This window comes from Ceratosolen solmsi, unplaced genomic scaffold (genome assembly GCF_000503995.2).
Source record: "Ceratosolen solmsi marchali unplaced genomic scaffold, CerSol_1.0 scaffold61, whole genome shotgun sequence".
NCBI lineage: Eukaryota > Metazoa > Arthropoda > Insecta > Hymenoptera > Agaonidae > Ceratosolen > Ceratosolen solmsi.
Genome location: NW_011948435.1, coordinates 2560526 through 2576369, shown reverse-complemented (window position 1 = coordinate 2576369; position 15844 = coordinate 2560526). Strand labels below are relative to the sequence as shown.

General features: G+C 26.2%; 1 protein-coding gene across 1 annotated transcript; it reads left to right on the top strand.

Moving 5' to 3' along the window:
• Positions 1 to 744: 744 nt before the first annotated feature.
• On the top strand, positions 745 to 3178 carry LOC105364958 (O-glucosyltransferase rumi homolog). The gene is made up of 6 exons (XM_011503001.1): positions 745 to 871; positions 1057 to 1228; positions 1379 to 1580; positions 1922 to 2200; positions 2454 to 2686; positions 2988 to 3178. Exons 1-6 carry the CDS (start codon positions 745 to 747, stop codon positions 3172 to 3174), a joined length of 1200 nt encoding a protein of 399 aa, XP_011501303.1. The 3' UTR covers positions 3175 to 3178.
• The last annotated feature ends 12666 nt before the right edge of the window (positions 3179 to 15844 follow it).

Here is a 15844-nt window from a genome sequence, read left to right as displayed (position 1 = left end):
TTCTCAAACAATGTATTAGTAAGATTTTTGCGGCAACATCATTTGACTAAGAAGATGGCAGTATTAGATATATATATATATATATATATATATATAATTATAATTTTTTATAACAACATTATAGAGTATATATTTGAAACTATTTGATAATGTTAATGAATGTAAATAATCTAAATAACATAATTACATATATAAAATTAATGATCATAATTTTTAACAGGTAACCGGAAATTATATAATTATTTTTTTATTTTGATATTTGTGTACGTGAAATATTTATAAATTATTTTTAAACAATGACAGTATCCACTATTTCATACTGTAATTTCTCGCGTCTTTTAGAAAATAATTTGTTTATTCTAAATATATATTTAGCATTAATAGTCGGATATTTTAAATTCTAGTTTAGACATAAATTAATGAAACTAAACAAAATCTTGAATATTAAGCAAATTACTTTTACAATAAATCTGTTTTACTTTTGTTTTATTCAAATATTAGAATTAAACAAATTTTTCTTTTTTAACTTTTCACAAATAAAATAAATCATATGAATTAAAAAATTTATTCTGTAGTAATAATAAAATTATTAAAAATTAATATTTAGACTAATAAGCAGTTTTAATTTTTAGGATATAATATGAAAAAAAAGCAATTCGATGCCTAATAATTTTAAAGGGATATAAAGAGCCATTTTGTTCTCATATATATATATATATATATATATATATATATATACATATTATGATCTTATTACTTCATTTAATTATATCAATTTTCATCCATAATGTTGAATCTAAAATTGAAAGTTGTTCATCGAATAAGGAAGATACCTGCATTGACCACCTAGAAAGCAACAAATATTCTGAAGGTTTTTGTCTTCTTTCATTTAATCTTGTAAATTTTTTAAAATAATTTTATCCTTAAGAACTTAAATAGTACATAGTTTATAAAATACAATTGATTTTCATTTAATTCAATCTAATCACATTGAATGTATGAAAGATTGTATTTTTGATCGAGAGATTTTTCAATTAATCTGCATTATTTTACTAGTTACGAATGCGATATATGAAAAATATTTGAGAGCAATTGAGAAATCGGAAGCTGAGTACACGGAATGTAAGTCGAAAAAATGTAAATGTTTTGGTGATATTATAGATAAAGATTTAAAGATTTTTGCGGAACATGGTATCGATGAAGAATTAATAAATACTGCAAAATCCAGGTAATTACTTAAATCACTACTACTGTCTGCATACATGTAAATATATAAAATATTCTTGATTTCTTTTAGAAATTTTTTCTTTTTTTTTTCTTTTTTTTTAATACAATTATAATATACAGGAACAAACATAAATTCAATATTTTTCTACAGGGGAACATTTTACCAGATAATTAATGGTAATTTATACAGAGAGAAAAATTGTATGTTTCCGTCACGATGTAATGGCATTCAATATTTCATTTCGAAATTGGTAGATAATCTACCGAATATTAGTTTTATCATTAATACTCGAGATTATCCACAATCAAGTAAATATTTTGGTGAACCATTGCCAATTTTTTCTTTCAGTAAGGTACGGAATCATTTTATTGTAAATCCAACATTTTACAGCTTCGTTTATTAATCTCGTGCATAAAATTTCATTAATTATCAAAGTATTATCCGTGTTTTTTTATTAAAGAAAAAAAAAAAAAATAAATAGATAAAAAAAGAAATAAATAAATAAAAGTAAGAAAAAAAATCATAATAATATGAAAGTTGAATATGTATACAATAGAATAATATATAATAATTGAAATTGGTTGATTTTCACATTCTGAATGGTCTTTTGGGTTCGACTGCCTGTATTTTGGCGCACTCTTTTATATTTAAAATGTCAAAAGAAAAAAGTAGGAAATAAATTTTATTCCACAGACTGCTGAGTATGACGATATTACATATCCAGCATGGACGTTTTGGGAAGGTGGGCCAGCAATTTCCTTATATCCTCGAGGTCTCGGCAGATGGGACTTGCATCGTAAATCGCTGAACAAAGCGAGTCGAGAGAATCCCTGGGATGAAAAGGAGGAGAAAGCTTTCTTTAGGGGTTCGAGAACCAGCTCCGAAAGAGATAATTTAATTTTATTAAGCCGTGCAAAGCCAGAGCTTGCTGACGCGCAATATACAAAGAATCAAGCTTGGAAATCAGAAAAGGTAAGCAAGCAAGGCTTTAATCATTCGAATTAACGACCAATGAAATTCATGCTTTCTTTTATCGATTTAGTAATTTTCAAGCTTAATGGGAATAAAAATCACTATTTATCATTATGCCTTGTTCACGTATGACTAAATACTTTTCCCTTTCTATTCTCTCATAAATTCAATATCTAAGCTACATATACATATACGTCATTGTAAATAACGTTGTGCAGTATTTTAAATTTTAATTTTTTTACAAAAATTGTAGGATACGCTAAATTCACTACCTGCGACAGAAGCTTCATTGGAATCTCACTGCTCGTACAAGTATCTCTTCAATTATCGAGGCGTCGCGGCCTCATTCAGGCATAAGCACTTATTTCTCTGCGGTTCTCTCGTCTTTCATGTTGGCAATGAGTGGACAGAATTTTATTACCACGCGATGAAGCCATGGATTCATTACATTCCCGTGCCCAAGAATGCTACGCAAAAACAATTAGAGTGGGTTTTTCTATTTCATTATTTATTATTAAAGTCAGGTGTATCTTAAATTTTGCATTATGTTAATAATGAAGATAATCGATGAACTTGATTGTAAGTTGGTTTGAAATATCTCATCCGTTTCCCATTTGCCGCTAGTGGTTAATCATTATTTTCTGCTATTTGTACGTACGTAAACAGGCAATAAAAATAAAAAATAAAAAATAAAATATAAAAAAAAAAGAAAAAAAAGAAAGAAAAAAAAAAGCAAAAGAATAAAAACAATCAAATTATTACTTATGAAATTATTGAAAAATTTCAGAGAACTTATTCGATTTGCAAAGGATCATGACACCATCGTTAAAAAGATTGCTGATAGAGGAAGGAATTTCATATGGGAACGACTTAAATTGTCTGATGTAATCTGTTACTGGAAAAGACTTCTTAAACAATATTCTAAACTATTCAAGTACAAGCCAACTCTAAATGCAGATTTAATAAGAATTTAAGTTTAAAAGGTGAATATCAATTATCAGCCAGTACTGTATAATTTTTAATTATTATTTGAAAGAAATTCCATTTTCTCTATATTTTTAGTACATAAATTTTACATTTCGCAAATGTTTAATTAAAATATTCGTCATAATACTTGAAAAATTCGTGTACACATAATGAAAAATATATTTCTACAATATATTGAGCTCATTTAATGTAAAATTAAAATTTTGCTAATGTGTTTGTATGATTTATTTAATGGATTTGCTTTATTTGAAAGTTAAATATACATCGAAATACTTTTATTATTGTGTAAAATTCAATTTAAAAATTCCGTTAGAGAACAATTTTAATTAAATATTTGTATTTATTTAATAATAAATAAGCAACTGCTGCCTTAAATATATTTGATACTGGTGATAGTTTAACTTTGCTTAATGAATATTTCAAAGTATTGATAAAATTTATTACTTCATTCAATATTACTAGATAAAGATCGGCGATCAGTCTGCTTTTCTACGAAAAAAGATAATGAAAGTTGGGACAAATGTTAAAATATAACAAACCTACTCTGTGCAAAGGAACACTCATACACTCATAAATATTAAGCAAGTTGTATATAACGTCAATGTTTAATCATGAAATTAAGAAAATTTTATATGATAGATTGAAACTGTCTAATATTTTTTACATGTAATTGGCAAATATTTTCCAAGAATATAAATAAAAAATATAATATTTATTATGCAATTAAATTTCTTGAGAATCGAGTGTATGTTGTTATATTGTAAATGAATAAATTCGATGTAATAATGTTATATTTAATAATAAATACACGCTTTTAAAGGGCAAAATATTTCTATTTTCTTGATGTACTTTTAAATGTGCAGTTAAAATATGTCTTTTATTTTAATAATTATATGAAGAATGAGTGAAATACAATTATTCGTTATACATAATTCAATAATGTCAAAGAATTCAGGCTAATAGAGTATTATTAGAAAAATACTTTCTTTGTGTTTTGTTTTAAATCAGTGTACTTATTTAAATATAATATTGATAAAAATCTGTAAAGTTTTTCAATTTTAGCTTTTAATTTAATTTATCAAATCAACGATTTCCAAAAAGATTGTTTATTTTATCAATAAACCATAGACAACAATAAAGCGTAGGTATTTGTATCATACCGTGGACGTGTCTGTATGTACAATAAATACATTAGTGCAGTTGCGTGTGCAATTTTATAAAAAAAAAATAAAAAAATAATTGATTTTCCTCTAACTGAATTCGTAAATTCTGTAGTTTTTACGGATTCTTCTATAAATTGAAATGAAATAAACGTTATAATGAAAACGTTCAATAAACTAGAGAGAAAAAGACTTAGATAGATAGATAGGTAAATTGCTGGATAGGTGGATCGATAGGTAGATTGAGAGATAGATTAAGCGAGGGAGAGGCATCGAGAGAGAATAAAAATGAAGGGTTGAAGCTATGAGAAAATGGAGAAATAATGTGAGTTAGAGTTCTAATTTCTAGACGATTGAGGAATAGTCGATTTCATTAAGTATTGAATCAATTATTGCCGTCATCGTTGCCCAGCATAAGGTCTTCGTTGCTTATCTTTTTGCCAAACGATCCACTGTTTTTCGTTCTCACTCTCCGTGAATTACTTTCTATCGATAATATAACATCGCTTCGAAAAATAAACCAACAATATTTTTTGTTTTGCCAATTATTAAAACGTATACTGTTACAATATATACGCTAACAAATTCTCTTTGTTCAAATATATGAGATTTGTAATTATCGATCCTTATGAATATGCAATTTTGCTTTTATAAGAAAATTGCTTTAAATAATTGTAAGATTAATTTTTTTAATTCTGTTTATCAGCTACAAAACACTATGGGTTTCCATATCTAATGAAGCAGAAAAATACAAATTAATTTTCAAATGTTTCGAATAATGATTATGTAATATAGATATTAAAGCGCTTATGGCCGCAATGAAAGAATATAGATATGATTCTCTTGAAGGGGGTGATTTTATTTAAATTGAAGTATGTAGAATTATGGAGAAGCGAACCGTTTAAGTTAACAAGGATTCACAAGAAGTGTAAAGTTTTATTTATACATCTTTTTAGTTCGTACACCAAATGAGCTACCGAGGAATACTCGCTCGGCATAAACAATTGCGCCTGAGATTGAATAAAGCGAAAGCTGAAGAGAATGGAGAAAGTGAGGAAAAAATTTAAGAATTGTGGAAGAAAATAAAGACAAAAGAATTAGGAGAAGACAGAATTATTGGAACAAAGATGAATACGTATTGGCTTTGAGACACTTTGAAATCGCGAACGGGTCTGACAAGATGAAACGAAAAAAATAGCAAAGAAGGAAGGGCTGATAGAGAGAGAGAGAGAGAGAGAGAGAGAGAGAGAGAGCCGACACTTGAGAAAAAGAATTGGAAACCGAGGTACGAGGTCAACTGAACTTCTGCACGATAAGAGAGCGTAAAATACAAGGGGAATAAAGTATTCGTATTTGGTTAAAGCAGTGAAAGAGAGAAGTCAGCAGAATGAAAAAAGAGGGAGATAGTAATGCGGCTTTTTTTACAAAGGCGAAAAGATGTTCAGTAACGCCATCCCTACTTAACTTATAGTCGATGTGAAAAATCACGGTACTGTATGAAACGATGAAATACGAAAAGAAAAACGGAACAAAGAAGAAGAGAGTGAAACGAAAATGAGGTCAGATTGGTTGTGTAACGGTGATGATTTTTATTCGCATAAATTTGTCGTTCATGAACAACATTACTATTGCAATATTACATTAGAACTCAAAATTCTTTTAAGTATTTTACACTATCTACCGAGAGCTTACTCACTAATAATTGTCTAATGACAATAACGCAAATCAAGATAAAATGCAAAAAGTAATTATATTTTTGTGGCTGAAATAACCATTTGTTTCTTTATTCATTCCTGGATTTTGAATTAATAAGCCTTAACAATGTATGCTTTGATTGTGTATTAACTTATAGGCTTCTTTCATTATTGGCTTTAAATCGAAATATATTTATGAGTTTTCTTTATATAATGAAATGCTATAAGTTCGAGGTTATTTGCAATCTCTTATCCCCCCCCCCGCGCGCGTTATGTAAAAATTGATAGAACAATAAAATGTAAAAAAAAAAAAATAAATAAAGTGGTTATTGTTAAATTGAATTTCTTCGTTTGAAGAATAACTGTTCTTTATGGTGATTAAATTTCAAAGTTAACAATAACAATTATAAGTCCTGCGAATTATAGATATATAAAAGTTTTATTTTTACGTTAAATTATCAATTTTCACCCTTTTGTTCATCGTATAATAATACTTTTTTAAAAGTGTTTCTTAATTTACCCGCTCAATAAAACCTTGAGATATAAATAATATTATTAATGATATGTAATAATAATAAAATGTAATGAAATAAAAGTTTAATAAAATATTATATACAGTAAAATAGAATATAGATAAAATGTAATAAATAATAAGAGAAAAAAAAGTTGTAAGTAATATTAAGTCGTGCGCTAAAAATATTGTTGAATTAAAAATGAAATTGCTTCTATTATAAGTATAACAAAACGCATATAATGTACTTTAATAAAAATAATATATAATTCCGAGGTAAAGGAATTCAGAGCTTCGAAGAGAATGTCGGAAACGAATTACGCACGTACAATTTATTTCTAAGTAAATACATCTTCCCTCTATAGTTTCTTTTTCATGTAAGATTACATGATTCTATAGGCTATTCTATTTTATATAATATCATATATATTTTATTTATAAAATTAAAATATATTTTAAGCAATTATATAGATTGCAATAGTTTGTAAATTAATTCGCGAATAATTAATTATGTGCACAGATATTAAGCAAAGCACTTTCAATATAAATATAGTTTTGCCGTAAAATTATACTTTTAGTTGCAGTTACAACAAACGAACGCTCATAAATTATTTGATCCTTTAATTGAGAAAGGAATAAAGTTATTTAATAAGTGAATTTAAAATATCCGAATGTATAAATAATTTTATCATGTTTAAAATTGTTCCATCTTAGTGCTTTAGTCATAATATCTGTAAATGACATCCCGATAGTTTGACGTTCAAGGTATCACGACAGAAATATTGGACATAATATCGGTTTTCTAATGACAAGCTTTCTTAGTTGATTAATGTCAATTCACCCCTTAACTGATTCCACTCTCACTTATCCGTTTAAATTTTAAAAATCGACTTCCGATTTAAACATATCCGATATTATAGAATTGTACTTTATATCATTGATTTTTAGTGGTCCCTATAAAAGTGGTCGAAACAATCTTTATCAATGTGATTTATCAATCTATAACTAAGAAAACAATTTTAAGTATATTAGATTATCGTTTTATTATTGTTGCGTATCATTTTCAGTTGACCTATTAAAACTATTTTTCAACTGTTTTTACAACCTGTGCTTTAATGTAGAATTGATAATCAGTTAAAAGTAGCTTTTTTCATGTTCGATGATTTATCTGTTAATAGCAATGACATTTAAATGCGTGATAGAGAATTATCCTTGTATTACTAATAAATTTATATGAAGCTTTCCATTTCTCTCTCTCTCTCTCTCTCTCTCTCTCTCTCTCTCTCTTAGTTATCATTATTTATATATATTTTCAGATAATATTCCACTATATCATAAAAATGTGCGAAGTAGAAATTTCCTTTATATGTATGTTTTTTTTTTTTTTTTTTTTTATAGCTCTAGTTGGATAATAAGAAAGGTAATATATATCATTTAAGAATAAACGTAAACTTTACATTAAAAAGTAACATAAAAAAGTGAATGTAATTAGAGCTTGACTGTATGTAATAATATCGACAAAAAGCTAATAACAACAACATAAATATAAAAATAAACATGACTCACATAAATATACATATTATATTGGGGTCAAGTTTTTAAGGTGAGAAATTTTAATTTTCTTCAATAATTTAATGGCCAATGTTAGAAAAATAATTTATTACATCTAATTTTAATTCAAACATTTGCAATTAATAAACGTGATATACATTAGATTAATTAATGTTTTCGCTTTTATTATTTAGTTACCAACGTCATATAATTTTTTAACAAAATCACATTAAAACCGTTTGATTATATTCATGAATATAAAATATTATTAGTCATTGAATTAAATTATTAATATATGCTTATAATTATTTAAATAGCCTTAAATTAAGTCTCTTATAGTATGATTTTATGCATTACAACAGAAATTTTATATGTAATTTATAATATCTAACGATTTTCTTATTTCCACCGTTTCCATGTTTCGTACAAATGTTTACATTTATTCTATCATTATTTTTCTTATCAATGATGCAATTTAACTACTATCATATGAAACTATACGCAATATTGGTCAGTGCCTAATTTATACATAAATCTACTAAATTTTTTCATTTCACTTAATTTCATTTATAATTTTTAATTTAAATTTTGCTAATTTTTCACAATAAAGTATGTCGCATAGAACTTTATATGTCTACACGTAATATAGTTAATTTAAAATATTTATACAACTCTAAATTATATTTGCCGCTATATTTCGTGCAAAAAAAAACAAAAAAAACAATTAATTCGATATTGATAAGAAAAAATTTTTTAATAAATGAAACAAAAATTTCTTCATATCTTCATTAATTTCTATCAACTTGCTTTTTTTTTGTTAAATTATAAGGCATGTTAATACCATAGAAATATAAATCTTTTTCTTTTATTATTAAAATTAAAGAATTACAAATATCATTTTCATATTGATACAAGTGACTCGGAATAGTTATAAATATTTTATCTATTCAATGTCTTATATATTTTCTATTATTTTCTACTAATAATTCTCGAAGTTACCATAATAATAATACAATGGCCCATTTAATATTATTACATAAGCCAAATATGCTTAATTGAGTTATATATATATATATATATATATATATATATATATATATATTGTTGAAAATACTTGTTAACGGTAAAGTTATTTATGTCGAAAAATATCGAAGGAGAAACTTTTCAAATTATACAACATAGACGATTTATCATGTCAACGTCGTTTTCCAAATAAAAGCCGAACCAATTGCACGGACGCATTTAACAAAGGACGAGGTTAAATAATATTATATAAAATGGAGCTCGCAGGACTCTAATTATGGCTGTATCACGAGTGATTGAGAAGGAAGATTTGAGCGAGTAGCATCAGCAAAATAAAATCACCCTAATTGCTGCTCATTAGGTGGGCATGTTGTTCAACAGGAGGTTGAGCGATGGATTAGCGGTCTGCTCGACCCCATTGGTCGGGGCTGTCCGGTTCTCGAGCCAATGAGTGGCACGAGGCCGGGGGATGATGCGCGAGTTCCAAAAGCGCGAAGCTTCGGACTTGAGCTTCGCAGTCGACGCGCTGACGTCGAGACGCGTGGAATTGTCGGGAGGTCGCGTGGAGTTTATCCGGGGGTCGGCTGCGCGAAAAGGAACATCCGCGGAACGAAAGTCGGCAGTTTGAAAGTTTTACGGAAGTAGGCGAGCCCGCCCGGATACTCTGTCAAATCCATATTCTTAATGTGTTCGATAATCGCATGATTGCGAGTTCCTCGTATTTTTCAGTTGGGCTCTCGTTGTTGTGCTTTTCGCGTGGCAAATGGATGTTCTCTTAGCGAGGAGGTAATAAACAATTAATAAATGGGCCGTTCGTTTTTGGAAGCTACATTTGTATGCGCATAAATGATGCCATCATGTAAGAAAGGTTTGCAAAAAATAAAAGTAACAATACATGATTAGGCTTAGAGCTATATAATCTTCACGATTAAAATGAATTCAGTTAAGCGAGGAGAATGCGAGAAACGCTTTTAAGTATTGTTTTAGGATAATTGAAAATTTATAAGTTACGGCAATGGGCTGATTTTCAGCGAGCTGAAATAAAGAGAAGTTGACTATTCACTAAACGCGAGCGAATATGATAAAATACATAGTTTACCATAAATATCTATATACACTGGATTTAATTGGTCGAACAAAGATATCACACAACTTGAATTCCACGACACTTTATTGAACAGTGAGAGAATAAGTTTTAATTCAACTTTTAATTCATAAACATTATCGGGCCTAATCAACGACCAATAATCACTTAAATATATACTTTAATATTTTTTTTGTATAATAATCTTTATATATCATGAATTATTTAAATAGTAACTATATAATTATTTATTTTACGTAATCGGCCATATAACATATACATGTGTAAAGAATTATGAAGGTTTAATCGTGTGTATTACAATTATTTATTTTTTTAAACAGAATTCATGAATATCGCACTGTTATGGCATATAATTTGATGCTTATAAAAATGTAATTATAATTTTTTTTAATAAATTAATATTAGAAACTCATTGTATGTGTGTATTTACGATTTGAAACGTTGGTTTTTTTTTTATTTCATTATTCTAATCAATTTTTAAATCAAAGTTATTGTTATTTTGAAAAATTACTTTTACATGAAATAGTTTGCAATACTAAAAAGCTATAATTGGTTTTCAGATTTTGAAATGCTACTTAAATCATATTATAATAGCAATTGTTAACATTTTTTTATATGTTTCTGGATAATATTTTTACGCCTATAACGATATAATAATATATTTCTTTTTTTCGTGTCATATACAAGAATTTTAGAATTCTAACGATATATTTTTATTTGATTTGTTTATAATAATTGCATACATTACGTTTTAATTTCTTACTTACATTGATTTATCCATTTAGTTTAAATTTACTATCAAATTATATTCAAAATTAGTATAGAAACTATAAAACTCAATATCACTTATTAACTCGTATCCAATAATATTTCAGTAATCCATATTTTATGAAATAAAATAAAAATGGCCAATAAAATAAAAATCTCTATATGACAAACACATAAACTCTTCTTTACCTTCTCTGTCACTTTTCATTCTTATGTGTGACAGCTCATACAATAACAGCTTATATTATAATGATAATAATGGAATTAATTAGTCGTATTAAATTTCCATAATAGATTAAAGAATTGTAATGCTCTATCAGATCTATTATTCAATTTAATTTTTGAAACGGCAAACTAATGTTAATATGAAGTTAAAACAAAAATTATTGATTATACGAATATTATATGAAATTAAAACGTAATATAATGTTTTTTTTTTTTTAATTAATAAAATATGTTTTATTACACAATAAAATACATAAAGAAAATATTTTTATTGTAGAATATATAAATATTGTATTTTATCAGTATTATTTAAAATAATTAAATGCAAATATTTAGTTTGTTGAAAAATTGCTAAAACTGAAAAAAGAATGTCTAGCACGTTGGATTCTATTATATTTTGACAACTGTACGCAATTGTAGAAAGATAAAATTCTGCGAATATAATCGAATGAATTCTCTAAAATTCCTAGAAAATTATGTAGATAAATATAATATTGATGAAAATGGCTGTTTATAGTGACTTTTAACGAAGCTTTACCCTGATTTCAACTATAATTTTTATAAATTGGAAAATTATTCAAAACGCAAATGGTAATAATCCACTTAATAATTTCATACATAAAATTATATAATTAACTAACTTTTAAGGAACTGATAAAAAAAATTTACTTGTTATAAAAAAAAAGTAAAAAAAAATATAATTTATTATACATATATATACAAGCATGCACACTGTCCCTAATACTTTTTTTTTTTACGTAGTTTTCCAATAAAATCCATTTCAGTACTGACATTATTAATATTACTAAAATATTCTATAAGTACAATATTAATGAGTATATCATTTTCTTTCGTATCATTTGATAATTCGTTATATTAAATAACATGCAAAACGGGCGTATGAAAAATCCAGTTTCCATATGTAGGAGAAACATTCCGACTTCCTTCGTCAATGGCACTTGTCGTCCAGTTACACCGATTTCCCAACTTCTGACGTGTTTTGATCATATATAGAAAATCTTATATTATTTTTTCATTTTTAAAAAAGAAGCTTACAAGATACCATTTAATAATTATTCTTTTTATTTTACGTGAGAAAGAAATTAAATGACTAATGGTAATTAATTCATAGTGCATAGACGTAGTAGGGATACATGTACTTAAAGCTTGTTTCATAAACTATAACTTCTTGAATATTTAATTATTGCTCGTACTTGTGAAATATAAAAAAGAATCCGTGTCAAATTGTATACGTATGATACATCTTATTCTATTAAATATATATTTAAAATAACATCTATGATTTGAATTGAACAATACTCCGTTTGTCAAGTTCCATTTTGCAATTGTCATACTTTTCCGTATTAATCGAAATATGTTTGTAAAAAAAATTTATAACTCCATATAAGTTTGTAGTGGTCTAATGAATAGCAAAAAAAAAAAAAAAAAAAAAAAAAAAAAAAAAAAAAAGACATCTTAATCTAGATATTATTGATTTTACCGATCGGATGTTATTCAATGTAGTAAAGTTTTTCCATATTTAAAAGAATAATTACATCGAATTTTAATAATCGATTTTCTTTTTTTGTCTACCAAATTTCAGTTCTAAATCATAAGATTACGTTCATTTAGCATTATTAAAAACTAAAAGCCAAGAAAATTTATGAACCTTCTAGTAATAATTATAATCAAATTACAAATAATCAATGTTAAATTCCATAATATTATATTAAATATTCAATGCGTAAGTATTAAATATTAACTAAAAAATATAAATATTTGTTTATTTTTAATATTGGCAGGTTAAGGTTTAAAATAATTTAAGCGCATTAGTTCTCAGCAAATATCTTTTACTTTAAAATTTCATAAGATACTAGATTAGGTTATACTATAAAAATTATTAAAAAAAGACTATACTAACTTAGACTTTCTCAGTCTTGCTATTAGTAATGTGAGCATATGTAGTTTTTTTTTTTAATTAATAGAAAAAAAACTATTAGCGTACTGTCTTGTTAACTATTCTAAATAATTCACGGAGCCAAAGTTAAGTATACTTGTGCTTTGTTTGATATTTCATAATATTTAATTTTTATATTAGTATAAAATTACTTACTTCGGTTGATAAAATATTTGCATTAACTATTTTATTCATTTCGTATAATACTATATCTAGTAAATTGTATACTTTATCATTAATATACCAAAGACATTACAATTATTACAACACTTACAAAGCAAACATAGTGTAAATCTTGCAACTTGACATTATAAATTTTTAATTTTTACAGAAACGAAAACAACTTATAATATTTACCATTTTATTAAGTATATCGAAGATAAATTTTAACATCCAATTAGATTTTCAAGAAACTTCAAATTAAGTATGGACTTTAATAGTGTTTTATATTAAGATTACAATTAAACTTTTATCATTAAATTAAATAACTCAAGAAAATTTAACCTTTTTATTCTTTCAATATTGAATTTATTCTCTAAAATACTTGTTAAAATTGTATTAAATAAAAGTTTCATTTACTAATATAACTATCGTGACAGAAGGATTAATGAAAGTATAAAATAAGAAAAATAATGGTAGGTACATTTTTTTTTTTAATTAATAAAAGTTTAAGATTTATCATTGATTGTAAAATCACTTACAGAAAATTAAATATACGGTGTTGTATAGGAGATTATTATTAATACTATTAACAATGGTGGGGAAGGGGAAAGGCGGTGAGGGGGTAGTGGGGACGGAGGGCGGTTGGGGTGGGGGGTGGGGTTGGGAGGGCGACAACGAGTATTATATAAATACACTAATCATATTTTCACTATTCGCTATAATCTACCACTTTTCTCAATAACTTTGAAAGTATAAAACCTTAATAGGTTTATCATCTTTGCCATGATACCGAAACAACTAATATAGACATTGAAAATTAAATAATTTGAATATATCGTTACATAATAGTTAATTTTATTTTTTTCTCAATCTTTGCTTCTTCTATAACATTTATCCCAGTCTAAAACGTCCCAGCAAAATAATTTCTCAAGGTTAATAATAAGATGCTGCGCCCATTCAAGTATTCTTATCAAGTGAATAAATAGGTCGATATTATACTTTTGAACAAATCTTTTTTGAAGTATAATACTCTTTACACACGCTTATATATTGTAGGTATTGATTAAAATAATTTCAATGGATTGAATGTATTAATTTATTAAATTAAAATAAATTATCAAAATTTAACGAAATGTTTTAATTTCTAGATTGAACAGCGAATAAAGTGTAATTGTATAAGAATTTTACTGTATTAAAAATCAATGGGATTAAAAAATTACAACTCATTCAATATTCCTCAAAACTTAAACAATTTTTATAAGTAATGAAATTCTGTATAAAATACTGTCTACTTTTATTGACTAGAATAACTAGAATTCTTATGGTCTTAATACAACGAATAAACTTCAACGTATAACTTGGATTTATTTATTGAAAATAAAATTTTTAAAAGGAATTATGTTAATGGAGCATTTTCTATTTACTCTTGTCTAATGGTATGATTCGCGTTTATTGTATTTCCACATTTACATTTTGTATTGAAAATTTTTTGCTTTATGGGTATAATAGGCTTTGCATTCTTTAAGAGAAGAATAATATTTAAATTGATTTATTGCTCTAATCATCACTACAATAGCTATCGGTATAATGTAATCAATGAAGCGCACTTTTCACGCGATATAAAAGATAAAATATGCGTTATACAGAGTCTTTTCCATTGTCCGTTGCTCATCATTTTAACAAATACGTAGTTACATACAATGTAATACGTACAAATATATGTTATTAATGGACTTTCTCTTGCAAAAATTCACCAATTGCAGTAAGATTTGTAATTGCGCATGTTTATGATATAATTAAATAATTCTGCATTATTTATAGTTTATAAGGAATTTGAGCGAAAGTGGTATTACGTATTATATAAATGAATTTACGCGATTAAAATTCGTAATTATGAATGTCCCAATGGCTGCCACGGGACAATCATTAGTTTCCAGTTGAAAAAAAATGAAGAAGAAGTAGTCATCTTAATCGCGATTCTTCTCCAACAATTCTGTTTCATCGATTGTAAAGGCCATTTTTTCCTAATGAGTCTACAGCCATACACCATTAGTCATGAAAAGAAATGTAAGATATGGTGAACGAAGTAACGGAACAAATCTGTCAAATATATGTGTATGCAGCAGTTTTTTTTGATCTCGTACAGCGATAGATAAATTTTCTGTATTTGGGACTCTATTTGACGTCCCATTTTTTCCGTTGGTTATTTTTATTTTATTTTATTTTCTTGTTTTGTTTTTTGTTTTTTGTTTTTTGTTTTTTGTTTTTTTTTTTGTAATATTCGCATAACTGTATCTCATTATTGCTTTGTTGTGTTATTTTGAAATCTCAAAATAATCTAAAAAATATTTGAGAATTTTTTAATCGACTAAATTTTTCAACCTCAAATCTAGGAATTTTGAGTACCCTCAGTGCCATCTTTTCACTTTTTCAACTTCACTTTTTCTCTCTTCATTAGTCAAATACATACATTTTTCAAATACGTCATAAAGATGCTTGAG